At 36.3% G+C, this 15,717-nt stretch overlaps 2 protein-coding genes across 2 annotated transcripts; one reads left to right on the top strand and one right to left on the bottom strand.

Annotated features, from left to right (window-relative positions):
- Positions 1 to 2,768: 2,768 nt before the first annotated feature.
- Positions 2,769 to 3,598, top strand: LOC145614008 (uncharacterized). The gene is made up of 3 exons (XM_081669020.1): positions 2,769 to 3,044; positions 3,158 to 3,291; positions 3,373 to 3,598. The coding sequence occupies exons 1-3, from the start codon at positions 2,769 to 2,771 to the stop codon at positions 3,596 to 3,598; spliced, it is 636 nt and encodes a 211-aa protein (XP_081525146.1).
- A 4,252-nt stretch (positions 3,599 to 7,850) lies between these two features.
- LOC145614412 (SKP1-like protein 1B) lies at positions 7,851 to 8,642 on the bottom strand. Its single transcript, XM_081669465.1, has 2 exons — positions 8,337 to 8,642; positions 7,851 to 8,024 (listed from the first exon to the last, which is right to left on the bottom strand). The coding sequence occupies exons 1-2, from the start codon at positions 8,637 to 8,639 to the stop codon at positions 7,851 to 7,853; spliced, it is 477 nt and encodes a 158-aa protein (XP_081525591.1). The 5' UTR covers positions 8,640 to 8,642.
- Positions 8,643 to 15,717: the final 7,075 nt, after the last annotated feature.

The raw sequence follows: 15,717 nt of genomic DNA, 5'->3' as shown, positions 1-15,717 counted from the left end.
TCAAAATATTCTGCCTAAGGATGGATTTATTCCTATTTTTAAGGTAAATAATATATCTTCTTCCCAAATCCAATCAAAAGCCAAAAAAATACCTACCACAATATACCAAGAGAAAAAACATAATTTATCTTTCAAAAACAATAATGTCCCACTCAAGGAAATTAATGATAATAATATTATTATTAACAAAAATAAGCCCGTGTCAGATGAAGGAAAAAAGAACTCTCCATTATCCCTAGAAGCTATCTCAGTAGCCAATACCCAAGCCAACTATCAAGCAAAAACAAGCAATCAGAAAGCTAGTGCAGTGCAACCTCAGGTAGTGTTCGAACAAAATCAATCCCTCACTCATGTCTCAAACTCCGTCCCCGATCACTCTAGTCCCTTGATAAGTGCATAATATACCATATTTTTAGTCCCTAATATTAGTCTTATAATCGTGTTCTATTATTTATTTTATGAATTTAGTCCATTTAATATTTATAGTTCTTATTTTATGTTAGTATTTTATTTTATAACTATTTTATAATAAGTGATACTTAATATTATGTTGTGTATTTTTGGTAGGAAGTCAAAGGGAAATAATAAGTTGGACTTGAAATGGAGAATGCAAAGTAGCTTCAAGAAGCCCACTTGTGTCACCACTGAAGATCACGTGCAACCAAATGAAAAGAAAGCAAGAAGAAAAGAAAAATAAAATAAAATAAAAAAATAAAAGATAAGAAGAAGAGGAAAAGGGGCGTAAATATCAACCAGAATAAGACCCCAAACTACCATCATCTTCCTTAATCAAAGAAGATCAATACTACCTCCGAAATTCAAGCAAAGATGAATCTTTATCTTTGTTCTCAATTCTATCTCTTTGATCCGGGAAAACCTAGGTTGTTTTTACTTATAAAAACCCCCCAATTATTCCTTCTAAAAAACACACAACTTAACCAGAAAATATTATCCGAGTGAGATAGTTCGATTGACTCATAATTGGGCAATTGGAGTATGGAAGATAGCCATTGGAGGAGGGCTTAGTCTCGAGTCCAAGGTAGAACGAGAACGACGACAATTCGCGGGGTGGAATTCGGGTCTTGTACGATTGTTCTTGGGAGTATAGTTCATAAGTCTTCTTACTCAATTGTTCCATTTACTGTTATTTTGGATTGTTTTTGCTAAGATTGATTAATTACTTTTATTGGATTATTGGTGTGATGATTTGATTATTAATTTTATAATCTATTTGCATGGTTTATTTCAATTTACGGCTATTTGAATTTGCTAGGTATTAATTATTAATTTTGCAGTTCAGCTATGATTGTTATCTTTCTATTGTTGGATTGTAAAGTATTGCTATCTATATGGTTTAGCTTAGTTTAAATTGTATAGAAGAGTAGTCCCTAATTTTAAATCGAGTCTGCGATTATGGTTTGGTTTAAGTTAGAGAGCAATTTCAATCTAAATAATCTGACATTTATGTGATCGGATTAGTTAGGACTAATGAGGTCTCCTAGTTATTAAGGCTGCCAAGACTAATTCATGCAAGTTGCGACCATATTTGTGTTAATTAGATTGGTTTAGAGTCAATTTCGGCTTAGTTCAAAATTGGTTTAAACTAAGGAAAGACAGAGAGTCTTTGTTACTAAAGTCTCTACAGTTAGTCTAGTAATTAAATTGATTAATTATGCAAGGCTGGTTAATTATAGTCACCAATAGTTTAATTTGAGTAAAGGTTATTAATGGAGTTGGTTAAGTGTGTCGTCTATTGTAAATAGTAGATTAGTATTTTTAGTCTTGTTTAGTTTGGTTACTAGATTCATTTTAAACCCCCCATCATATGTAAATAGTGTAAATAGTTATTGTATTTTATGAGTTATTTGAGTATAGAAGATTAACAATCTCTCCGTGGGATCGACCCTTGCTTGCCCTTTTTACTACTTCTAAATATTTTTGAAGGTCTAAGTTAGGTAATTAAATTATTAATTTAATACGGTAAAACGACACGTATCATCCCTACAGACAAAATTTTGTGTGTGGGGCATCCAATGGATCGGAGGAGCCATATGGTAATCATAAACCCCCAGATTCATGTAATAGAGATGGACTTAGACTCGATGTTACCCCCATCTACGACTCTCATCGAGTTGGTGGCAACAATGAAGATTCCCAATGAGTTTAAGCGTTTGTTTAGACAATTATGCGAAGCATATATGACTTCTTTACCCTCTATACCAGTTTCTATGGAAGACACAATCTCGAATTTGTCTCCGGACTCACTACAAATTACTTGTATGGTATGGAACGTACAAGGTGCGGGTAGTAGAAACTTCATATCCTCTATTAAGGATGTGGTTCGAATTAACAAACCAAATGTTCTTGCTTTGGTTGAAATAGGAGGTGAACAAGCTAAAAAAATTGCTTCGATTTTAGGTTTTGATGGCCATGTTTGAACTGATGCAGTTGGATTTAGTGGAGGTATTTGGGTGTATTGGAAGACGGATTTAGTCACGGTTAGTCCAATTATCGAACACACTCAATACATAACTATGGAGATTTCTCGAGTAGGAGCGATACCATGGTATTTCTCGGCAATCTATGCAAGCTCGGATCCTGCAAAAAGGAAGGAGTTATGGATTGAATTAGAAAATTTTGCGCACTCTCATGGTAAACCATGGCTTTTGGCAAGGGACTTCAATGAAACTAGATTTCCCTCATAGTGAAATTCTTCTTGCAATGAGACTAATAAACGTTCAACCATATTCAATAATTCGATTGAAAATATGGATTTACTGGAGGTCGAATTTTCTGGAGCAGCTCATACGTGGGCTAGGGGCAAAACGCCCGAGACTAGACAGAGTGGAAGACTAGATAGAGCTCTTTGTAGCGATCAATGGGCAATGAGGTTTGAGCAAGCATCGATGAAACACTTAACAGCAGCTACGTCAGATCATTGTCCAATCTTCGTATCTCCTAATGGGTTTGTGCCTTTTGATGCAATTCACAGACCTTTTAGATTTCAGGCTGCTTGGATGCAACACGAAAACTTCAGTGATTTTGTGGAGAAAAATTAGAATAAAAATAACCCTTTGGTACCTGCCCTTGCTAAACTCTCTTCTGATTTAAAGAATTGGAATAGAGATACTTTAATTTCGGCAATATATTCAAATAGAAAAGAACTCTCCTTGCTCGTGTTGATGGAATTCAAAAGGCACTCTCGAAAAAGGTGGATCGAGGTCTATTAAAGCTTGAGGCCAAGCTTCGAAAGGAACTTGATGAAATCTTGGATAGGGAAGAGACTCTTTGGTACCAAAAATCACGAGTAACTTGGCTTCAAGATGGAGATATAAATACGACTTTCTTCCACCTAAGCACGATTGTTTGAAGGTGGAAAAACAAAGTTGTCGCTTTGAAAAAGAATGAAGGGCCATGGATTCAAGACAAAGGTGAAGTGCAAAATCTCATTGTGGATTATTTCTCAAAACTATTTACTGAAGAAGGCGGTCGAGATCAAGGGCGGTGGGACGGTCCTCAAGATATATTCCCTGACTTTAAAACACTAATTGGAGTATGCTTACCAAGTACTACTCAAAACTGGAAGTGGATAAAGTGATTAAAGAGATGGAAGCACTCAAGGCGCCTGGACCCGATGGCTTCCAGGTTATTTTTTATCAAAAAAACTGGGAGTTGGTGGCCAAGAACGTGTATGATACAATTCTGCCAATCCTTGAGGGCAAGTCTTCTTCGGAGAATTTAAACAACACTTTCCTTGCATTGATCTCGAAAGTGGATCAACCTGAGCAAGCTTCCCAGTTTCGACCTATAGGGCTATGTAATGTTACATACAAGATAATTACAAAGGTCCTCATAAATCGTATCAAGCCGATTCCCCTTCATCTTATCTCCAACACCCAAGCAAGCTTTGTTGGGCCTTCATTCGAGACACTTTGGTTCAAATGAATATTCCAATAACCATGATTGAGGATATTATGGATTGCTTACTACTGCTTCTCTTCAAGTTCTATGGAATGGGGAGCCTTCAAAGAGTTTCAAACCGAGTCATGGCATTCGACAAGGGGATCCTTTATCACCCTATTTATTTGTGATGTGTATGGAGCGCTTCTATCAAGTCATTGAAGAAGCCATTATACTTGGCAATTGGAAACCAATTCGAGCAAGTAGAGATGGGCCAACGCTGTTGAATCTATTTTTTGCAGATGATATTGTGTTGTTTGCGGAAGCAAGTATAGAGCAAGCCTCTCTTATTCGATCCTGCCTTGATAGATTTTGTAATGCCGCTGGACAAAAAGTGAGTCTTCCAAAATCTAGAGTTTATTTTTCTAAGAATGTGGAGATGGAAATGCAAGAAGAAATTGGGGAAAGCTTGGGTATGGAGATCACTTCGGACTTGGGAATGTACTTGGGTATGCCTACTCTTACAAGTAGTGTCACAAAAGAAACTTTTGGGCATCTAAGTGAAAAGATAGATCGACGACTATCAAGCTGGAAGTCAAAATACCTCTCCTTAGCAGGGCGTATCACTCTAGCAAAATCAACTCTATCCACTATGTCTTACCATTCGATTCAAACGACAAAAATTCCAAGCTCAATTTGTGATAGTATAAGCAAAAAAACAAGGCGATTTGTGTTGGGTGGCAATGTAGACAAGAGAAGGGTTCATCTCCTTTCTTGGGAGTGCCTACAATGGCCGAAAGAATTTGGGGGAGTTGGTATCTATTCGGCCAGACAAGCAAATTCTGCTTTTCTGACCAAACTTTGATGGAGGATGCTAAGTGAATTGAACTCTCTTTGGGCAAGAGTATTATGAGTGAAATATTGTAAGGGTCTTTGTGACTTAAACATGTTCGTGCCTAAAGCTGGAAGCTTGAATGTTTGGAGCATAATAACAGAGAATAATAAGGTCCTTGGTGAAGAGGTTTGAGTGGGAATTGGTGATGGGAGTCGTACTCTCTTTTGGGATCACAAGTGGGCAATGGATAAACCACTAAGCGATGTGAGTATTCAACCATTGCCAATGGAGCTTACAGGTGCTACGGTTCAAGAGATGTGGGAGGAAGGACAAGGGTGGAGATGGAATATTTTTGCCCTTTTCTTGCCGCAAGAAGCTATTAAATTCATCCAAAATCACGAAGTGAGGGTTGACCCTAATGTGGGTGACTTAGTGTATTGGAAGGATAATTCAAAAGGGAAGTTCACAATCAAATCGGTTTTGAGCATCATGAGGCATGAGACTGATGTTTTAAATGAAGAGTGTTGGGACTTAATATGGAAGTCCCCTGCTCAACAGTGAGTAAGAGCATTCCTTTGGCTCGCGTGCCATGATAGACTCCTTGGAAATTTGATCATGTACAAGAGGCAAATAACTGACGATCCAGCTTGCTTTATTTGTGGGAATGACGATGAGAACACTTTTCACATACTAACGGACTGCCCGAGTGCTAAGATTTCTTGGAATAAAATTCTGCATCCTCGATTCCATGGTAATTTTCTTTAGTCTCCCTCTCAAGAAATGGCTTTATTATAATCTGGAAAATTCAAGTGATATCAATGTCGATGGTTGGGATATTATGTTTTGTATTGCAACATGGTGGATTTGGAGATGGAGAAACTGTAGAGTTATCAATCGAAGGGATGAAATCCCTATAGACCTTGGGGCTTTCTTGAGGGTTAGATACAATGAGATGAAAAGAAGCCTAAATTCAGATAATGGGAAGATGCAAGCTCAGAAGCAGAAAGTGGAAATTAATGTGTCTTGGCATTCTCCTTCCCCGGGCTGGTTTGTTTAGAATTGCGATGGGGCTCCTAAAGGGTGTCTAGGTCCAACAGGGGGTGGAGCGACTATCAAGGATTGTGAGGGGCAATTTATCTAAGGTTTCTCAGCAAGCTTTGGGCATTATTGCACAACTTTTCGTGTGGAGGTGATGGCTCTTACTAAGGGCCTTGAATTAGCTCAGATTCTGCAAATCAAATAGCTCGAAATTCATCTAGACAATCAAGCTTGTGTGAAGTTGCTACAACAGGGAGCTCAAGGAATTGGTGAATGTGTCCACGACATAATAAATTATTGTCAGAAGCTACTTAGAGACTCAAGATGGGAAGTTCGAGTGATTTATATTTATAGGGAAGGAAGCCGAGCGGCGGATTGGTTGGCCAACTGTGGCATCTCTCAAGACTCTCAATTGATTATCATAAACTCTGTTCCGGATGAGCGGAAGATTCTTCAAGAGGATGCTAGAGGGGTGGCAATGCCCCGTTTAGTTCCTGCTTAGTGTTTGGTTTTTTGTTTTGTTCTTTTATTTTCTTTTTCTGCTTTGCTTCTTTTCTCTTTGGATGTATTATCCTCATTTGGATATAAAAAAAAAAAAATAAAAAAAAAAAAAAAAAGAAGAAAGACATAGACAATAAGATAGAAAAGTTAATCTTATAAACAATGGAACAAATTCGGTGTGTGTTGTGATGCAAATCACTAACCTAAAAACAAAATTCCAACTAAATCATGGTGCTCAATTGTATCTACCGGCATGTTCCCTAAGGCCAGATTTACACACCACTCTCACACAATTAAGACAATTTTGGGTCAGAGGTTGGAGTTAGCCACAACTCATTTGTATCTTCCGGGATGTTCCCTAAGGTTTACACACCATTCTCACACAAAGACAATTTTGGGTCAGAGGTTGGAGCTAGCCACAAAAACTTGTGCCCAAAGAAGATGAAATGTGTTTAGCTTTTTTTTTTTTTTTTTGAAACAATGTTTAGCTATTTTGTATATGTCATCTATGTATTTCTGACTTTCCAATCAAGAATATACAATTAATGAAATATGGGGATCTGATAAAAGGTTGAAGAATCCAAAAAGACAAAGCTTTAATCACAAATCAAGAAGATATAACACCCTTTAAAACATCCCATTAATTATGGGTGTTAAGAGGAGGCAAAGAAGATCAAGAGAAGAAAGCCCATAGACATGTTGATTGAATCTTGACATGAAAATCTCTACTCTACAACCCACGTGCACCCGTGGGCAAACATAATAGGCCACAACCTACCCGTAGATTAAACTAATCAAGCTTTAGAAAATCAATAATCCAACTCTAAAACATGTCTTTTACTCTCTTTACTCCAACTGGGTCCTAGTTGGTGGAGATCGATTCCGGAATCTGGTGAAATCTCCGACACCGAAATTCATTTATGTCAGTTACCGCACCCAAACCCCAAAGTTCGTGTGGTTAAAAACGTAAACTATGTCCTTATATACATTGATTAAAAAATTATATATCCCGTTGTACCATCCATGTAGGATTGGTGAAAGTATCTATGTTTTAATTTTCTAAGGCTAAATCTAGCTAAAAATAAAAACGATTTATTTCACAAAATCATTATTCATTCATCAATCAATGCTTTCACATATAACAACTCAAACATTATTACTCAAATTCAAAGTTACATTAATCCTTATTACCCTTCATAATTTGATCTGCTACATTCTCAGGCAAAGTCATTATCTAAATGAATGTACTTCTAGCTAGTCTCGTCTATTTTCTTTCCTTCTTTAATTTCATATCCACAACACATTTAATTTGCAGGCCAGGTTATACACATTTGAGTTATTGAACAAAGCTAGCTTTACTTAAACATGGTTATCAATTAGAAAAATAATAAATTGAATGCACAAAAACTATAATAAACTTCAAACACTTGAAATTAAATTAGATAGATTAATAAAGCAGTAAACATAGTTTTTGCTACAACACTAAGGAAACAAATGTAGCAGGGTAATTCAACTATTTAGAACCACAATTTAAATGAAGGTTGATCTAAACAGTCTAGTCCATTGCTATTTCAGATTACTCGAAACCCCACTGGTTCTCCCTACGAACTTCTTCCTCTTCCTCGGGTGTAAAATCATTCTTGATATTGAAGTTCTTCCTTATCTGCTCTGGTGATTTGCCCTTGATCATATCCGCCACACACTGACACGTTAAATCCAGCAGACCCTTAATATCCATGTAATTTGCAGCCTGCATTCACCACACATTATTAAATTAGGAGAAAATCGTGAAAAAAGACCTTTTAAATGGTCGACATTTTTTAAAAATGACCTTTTAAGTGAAAAACTTGTGAAAAAGGACCTTTTAAGTTGTATTGTTTGTCTGGAATACTTGAGTGAGCTTGCGAGGTGGTCAACGCTGGAGCTCCGGCGTTGACTATCACATGTTAGTCACGTGACTTTTGTTTTTAAAAAAGTCTTTTTTCATAATTTTCTCTTAAATTAGTTACACTCGGTCATCAATCTACCATATGTATATGTATATATACTATATATAACTCACAAGAATGAGATCAAAGAGGATGTTCTGGTCGACTTTGAGGAAGTCAGCATCCCATTGCTTGAGATCATCATTATTCCGGGTTTCGGATTCAGCCTTATTCTCTTCCTCGACATGTTTGTTGCAGTACTCGATGATCTTTGACAAAATTGTTGAGCTCACATTTGGCAGCGGAATTGGATCGCTGCTTTCGCCGATTTCTTCGATCAGGTTCTTGATGGTTTGAGATAGCATTGCTGCTTTTTCGTCGACCTCGAAGCACTCATTATCGGCACTCTTGAGGATTATCTTCCTGGATGAAGCCATTGCAATTGAAGAAGGAGTGTTTGAAAAGTTGAGAAAATTGGAGAAAAAGAGCAGAATTGAAGAAGTATTGGAGAATGAGAGAATATGATGAGACTAAGGAAGACTGGAGCAGTATTTATAGAACTTTTGGAACAAGGGGCTTCACGTTTATTTTAAACCCATGTACTTCCACAGTTTTTAATTTAAAGAGTGTTGTAATTAATTAATTTTTATTTATTATTTTTTAAAAAAATAGAGTGTTGTAATTAACTTGATTTCTACTATTTAAGCATAATTATCTAAATATATATGAACTTATTAATTACGAAGTATCGAATCAGGATAAACATGTATAAACATAATGTATAAAAACACATGACACCTTATTTTCTTGTCGGTCTTGTCTTATATGGATCAGCATAACTCAAGTGAAAAATCTCGTGAATCAAACAAGACTTAATTGAGTGATTTTCGTAATTAATGTTAACCGTAAACTAATTCCTTATATGTGTTGATTTACAAACTGTTTCCCATTGTACCATCCAAATAGTATTTGCAAAAGTTTCTATTTTTAAATTAACCGAGCTTTAACCTTGCTAATAATAATAACAGTTTTTTTTTTATTAAAAAAAATCCGCTAAATTCATTAGCGATTTTTAAAATAAAATTTGCTAGTGGCATAGTGATATATTTCATAAAATCATTATTGTAATTAGCAGTTTTCATTAATTATATTTTTACATATAATTGCTCAAATTAGTAATCAAAATAGATGTATCATGTATTTGAACTTCCCAATAATCCATTTGTAATTATGATAGTGGTTTTATGTATAGAACCACTAATACCATTATTGGTTTATATATTTAACTGATTTTACCTTTATTTAGAGGTTCTGCATTTAGTAAAACCACCATCACCATTAATGGTTTTACACTGGCAATAAATAAATCAAAAAAAAAAAAAAAAAAGTGAAGCTTGAAACTGAACTTATATGGGCGTTAAACCTGGAATTTGGATAACCATTTATGAACAAGCATAAAAACTTAGCTCACTTTTTTGTAGTCTTGTCTTATAATCTGGATCATCATAACTGAAGTAAGAAATATTGTGAATCAAACAAGACTTAATTGAGGGGGCATGTTCATATTTATTGAACTGAGCTAAACTAAACTGATTGAAGCTGAATTGAACTGAACTGATTGGAGCTGAACTAAACTGAACTGAACTGAGCTGAAATAAATATTTTATGAGAGAGGGAAATTTGGAGCTGAACTAAACTGAGCTGAACTGAAGAACTGAACTGAATTGATTGGAGCTTAACTGAATTGAACTACACTGAAATTAAGCAAATGTGAATAGGCCCTGATTGGTTTCGTAATTTATGTTAAAAACGTAAACTAATTCCTTATATAGGTTGATTAAAAAAAAATATTTTCCATATGAATTACCATCCACATAGGATTGATGGAATTGAAATTTCTATTTTTAAAATTTTCTGAGGCTAAAACCTGATAAGTGATATTTATGTCACTCGTAGGGGTAGTATTTAGGTTATTTTCGTGTTTATTTTTCCCTTATTTTTCCTTTTATTCTCTTGTTTTCTCTTTAATAAAGTCTCTAGTTTATTTTGGTAATTTTGGTGTGTTTTAGTTTATTTTCTTTATTTTATTAGTTTTAGTCTTTTTTCCTATTTTATTTTATTTATTTCTATTTTATTTATTTTATTTTATTTGTCTTGGTTTTTTCTTATTTCGTCCTTTATTTATTTTCATTGTATTTATTTATTTCTATTTTATTTCATGTCCCGATCCTCTCCTCGGTTTTCTTTGTGTGTAGGTTTGCAATCGTATTAAGGTTCAAAGCTCAAGTGTGTTCCGAGTTTCAAAGTCATATTCGTGTTCGAGTTCCAAGCACGATTTACAAGCTTCTAAGCCCCAAAGCTGCTGCCCCTTATCCATCACCACACCCTACCTTATCCTCCACCACAAGCCACGCACACACACACCACTCACTGTCCCCTGCTCCTCAAACCACCACACCAACAGCAGCCCTCACTCACTCACCATCAGCCAACGCCAATAACACCAACACCCACGCAATCCCAACAACACCACGCAACACCACCAGCTCCACCACACTGCCCTGCTCCCTGCTTTCCACTCACAAATCACCAGCAACACCCCGCAACACCACACGCACTCCAACCGTCATCCACCATCTTTAATCTCCACCATCAACAACACCAACAGCAGTGAACACAACTCACTCGCACCACGCACCACCTCCAACCAAACCGCCAACAATAACCACCTCCAATCAGCAGCGCAACTCCGCAACCACCACCAATTCGCATCTCCCACTGCACCAACAACAATCAGCGCATCAATCAAACCCAAATCCGCAACAATTGCATTCCCCAAGCTACCCAGACCTCCGCGGTCGCGCAGCTCTGTCAGAAGGCGCACAAATTGGAGTTTAAAACCAGAGTCGAGGCAGAAGCTATCGCGCGACCTCTGTGCGACGTCTGTGCGGGCGCGCAATTATGGGTTAATCACGAGCTTCTCACGCGAGTTTTAATGAAAATTTAACGGCCTTGATTGATTGAAGCTGATCGACGGTGATGATTGATGATGGTGAATGGCGGTTGAATGGTGGTGATGGTGATGAATGGAAATCAGGGAGCCACGAAGAGAAGGAATTGGGGTCTGATAGTTCATGATTTTTGAGGGAATTTGTGGGTTTTATTTTTATTTCTTTTTCTTTTATTTTTATTTGTTTTCCTTTTCCTTTTTTGATTTTCTTTTCTCTTTTATTTCTTTTCTCTTTTATTTTCTTTTTATTTCCTTTTCTTTCTTTATTTATTTTCTTCTTTTATTTTTCTATTTTTCCTAGTTTTATGAAGTTAGTATAAATACCCATTTTTGGGGTAATTAGAAGAACAATTATTATCCATTATTCTACTCTCTAATTTAGTTTTAGGAGAGCTTCTCTCTCTAGGTTTAGATTAGAATTAGAGTAGTTTAGAGAGAGAAAGTAAGGGTTTTTCCATTGATGAACTTGGATATTGAAGAAGGAGCTTGATTGAATCTTTGCAAATATTCATCTTCAATTAATGAGCAATCTCTTACTCTCTTTCTTTGTTTTTGTATTTAGTTTTATTTGCTTATTTTGATTTTCCTTCATTGCTTGTTGATCATGTTGATCATGTTGATTCTTGATTATTTGTTGATTAATCTTGTTATTATCATGATTAGTGAGTAATTTCCCCATTGAGGGGATGGTTGTGGTGTAGTTGGATCTTGAGCATGTTCTAGGTTTAGAGTTGATTTATTTGTGATTAAAGTCTTTATATGCTTGATATTCTTTAATCTACTTGCAAAATGCATGTTGTTAGTTGATTAAAGGTGAATCTTTGCTAACAAGGAACGGAAGTTGACTTAGTTAAGGTTCATTGTTATCGATTGTTATTTGATAGTACCTCCTAGTATATGGTTCTAATGTGGAAGCATAGAGGCTATGTTAGGAGAAGCCAATTGACCCCGGAAGGCGGCTAGATTGGACCCTTTATTTCGATATTTGAGCATGTTTAGTTCATAATTAATTCAACTTCTATGCTTTTGTTTATGTTCAAGTGAATGCTATACCTAAACCATTTCCCTTAATGTTTTATTTCTTGTTTTAGCATTTTTAGACTTTAGTTTATTTATCTCCTATTCCGGACTAGCTTAATTGTTGATAACATTTGGTGGTGTTTAACCGTTCTCTGTGGTTCGACCCCTATGCTTGCCTTATACTCGTATTAGGTTTGTTTAGGTTGTATAAATTGTATTTGATCTAGGTGTAGTCGTTTGACGACGCGATTATTCCCTTGTCAAATTGGCGCCGTTGCCGGGGAACGGCTTCCATTACCATTGTGTTATCTTATTGAGACTAGTCCATTGTGTATATTTATCTTTCTATTTGTTGGTTTTTATTTGTGTTGCTTTATTTGAAAAATGGCTTGTATTTCTATTCCTCAATTTGATAATGAACCGTTTTGGGTGTATTTTAATAGACTTGAGGATTTCTTGGATGGTGTTAAGGGTTTTACCAAGGGTGATTATTGTGAAATCATTAATTTGGGATTAAATGAGCATTTTAGAGGAGTGGTTGATAATATGTTAAATATTGATCTTGAAACTATGTCTTCGGATGAAGCTTGGGATTTCTATTCATGGTTAGCTAGGGATAATTATGATTGGGAGAGGGCTAATCATGAGACTTATGTTCGGGATTCTCATGCTTTTAATGTTGATGCTAATTGTCATGATTTGTCTAATATGAATTCCCATGATGTGCTTGATGCTCCCCATAGTGACCATGTAATGCATGATTTCAACTCCCCTCCCTCTATAGCTCAATGTAATGAGGTACATTCTAATGATGATGAAGTGCATGTTCTTTCTCATATTGCATCCGATTTTTGCATGAATTCTAAAGGTGTGCCCCATAGTTCCCTAGATGATTCCAATGAGCAAGCTTTTGACTCGTCTATCCATGATGATTTGGACTCAATTGAGATTATGGCACAAATATTTCTTGAGTTTCAAACGGTAGCCCATAACCTTATGAGTGAGTTCATTGATAAGGCTTCATTAGAAAGAGATGAGTTTGAGAGAAATTTGCCCCCATTCACTCCTGATTTTGAGATGGTAGCCCTTGAGAAAGGTATGGGAGATGTTGTTCAAGATGGTGAAGAGGAGGTTGAGGTTGAATCATTTGGAGTTTTTGAGCTTGAGGGAGATGTAGATCGTGAGAGTTCTTCATTTGAGGATTCCATGATTGATTTCCATGCCCTCATTAGTGATGTGAGACCTTGTGGTGAGGGAGTAGCTACCCCTTTTCCCCTTTCTCATACACCTTTCTCCCAAAGGTTTAACCATATCCCCTACTATCCTATGTTCCTCCCTTCTTTTCTCAAAGAACCGCTTAGGAATCCTTTTCCTATTCATGCTTCCGAAGCCCCCAACTCTTTCATTGTTGATGAGGAAAAGAGTTACAATGCCAACCAAAAAGATTTTTGTGAGGAGTGTTTGCCTCCCTATCTTTCTTTTTCTTCTTATTTTATTGATTTTTCTTTTGATTCTTTTACTTTTTCTTTTCCCCCTTCTCTCAAACATAAAGTCTCCTTGTACTTTATGTTTGCTTGTCATATGAGCATCGCGTATGCTCTATTTCTTGATATGTTTGCCGGTGCATATGACAAGCTTTTGCGTTCTTTGTCGGGTTATTTACTAGATTGGTCTCGCTTGGACGTTAAACAACCCGTGTTTTATTGCTTTCATTTTCTTTTGTTTTTAGATTAGATTTTGTCTCATGGACGTGTTTGTGTTCCTTGCTAGGTACACAACTTGATATACTCTTGCGCATTGGTGATGATCAAGAATCAAGGAAATGTGCCTCAACTTACCTATCATGTGGAATTCAAGCCTTATTTGTAGAGAGTGTGGCTCATATGAGGTTATTTCGGTTTTTTTGTGTGATTTTGCATTTATCCCATATCCGGTAATATCCTTCTTTTCCCTCTCTCTCTTACTTATTGTGACTTGAAGATCATGTGTTGGTAATGTTGGATTAATTTTTCCTTGTTTTCCCCTCCTTGGTTTCATCGTTTATGATTTGAGAGCTTGGTTTCATTCAAGCTTGGGGGAGGGTATTCTATCATGTTTGGTGGGATGTTGATTCATACATGTCATGCACTTGAGTATATGCATTTCCGTGTTTTTCATGCTTTTGGAAAATCCAAAAATATTTTTGTTTACTTCAAGGCAAGTTTAGCAAAATGTGTTTTGTTTGTACTTATTTTGGACATTATATCTTTTGGATTTGTTTACTCTTGAATGCCTTTCTTCCTAAGTGGTTAATGTGTGCACGGTTTGAGAGTGTCATTGGTTGACTCTAGGATATTACATGCTAAGGTAGCCGGGTTAAGAACTTTTAGGGCGCCATGAAGCCCTAGTTCACGGGTATGTGGTAAGATGGTGTTGCTCTCTATAGTGGATTTGGCACCCTTGGTTGGTATTTGCTTAGTTATAATCCCGTGTGAGGTAACATTGTTCTAGCCTTCATCACTTTGTTGTGTGACACATTTGGATCCTTAGCTATGCATGTCTTGATCCTTGTTTTGACTTATAGCTCCCAAGATCGTGACCGAAGCACTCTAGGGGAGGAAAAGGGCATTTCTTTCTCATTTTTCTTTATCTTCTTTTTATTTTGTTACAAATTTGATTTTCTACTTTGCATAAACCTACTTGCTAACCAATTTGAGCCTTATGTTTCCCGCTCTTGTTTAAACCACATTACAAACCTAATGGCCTATGTTTACCAACCTTTTAGTTAGTGAAGCATTGGCATGTGAGGTTTGAGTTTTGAGTTGTTGATCATAGACAAGATGCATTTTGAGATTTGGTTAGAGTTGAGCTTGTAACGAAATATGCAAATTTATGAAAATCAAATGAAGTTTCAAGAAAAAGCCGTCCAAAGTTAAAAAGGCAAGGACAATGAATAAAGTGAAAAAAAAAATTGAAAAAAAAAAAAAACAAAAACAACAAAAATATTTTAGTTGGTTTCATTTTCTTCCTTAGTTTAAGCATTGAGGACAATGCTTTGTTCAAGCTTGGGGGGAATATTGTGTGTTTGTTTTGAATAAACTTGGGGAATGGCATTATTGGTATTTTTGTTTGATATTTAGTGGATTCTTGAGTTATTTTTGAGTGTCGGTCGCACTTTTTGCTTCACCTAGGAAATTTCACCAAATTTCAAATTTTTACCCCGCCTTAACCCTTAGCCTTACGTTACAACCAATAAAAAGACCCTTAGACTCTAGTGGGTTAGGTTAAAAGAACGATGGAGGGTGATAGACTTCAAACCTATGGAAAGAGTATGCATAGTTGAGACGTCGGGATTATCTTCTCAAATTTCTCATTTCTTTATATTTTTCCGATTCCTTCGTGGAATCTTGAGAAGCTAGCTTAAGGGTTGATTTGAAGCTAGTGGAGAGAACGTGGCCCGATTGGTTGGGGCTAGGGTGGATTGAGTCCTAAGTAGTTCTCTATGC

The sequence above is a fragment of the Chenopodium album genome, chromosome 25 (genome assembly GCF_948465745.1).
Source record: "Chenopodium album chromosome 25, dcCheAlbu1.1, whole genome shotgun sequence".
NCBI lineage: Eukaryota > Viridiplantae > Streptophyta > Magnoliopsida > Caryophyllales > Amaranthaceae > Chenopodium > Chenopodium album.
This window is presented reverse-complemented; position numbering and strand designations above follow the sequence as displayed.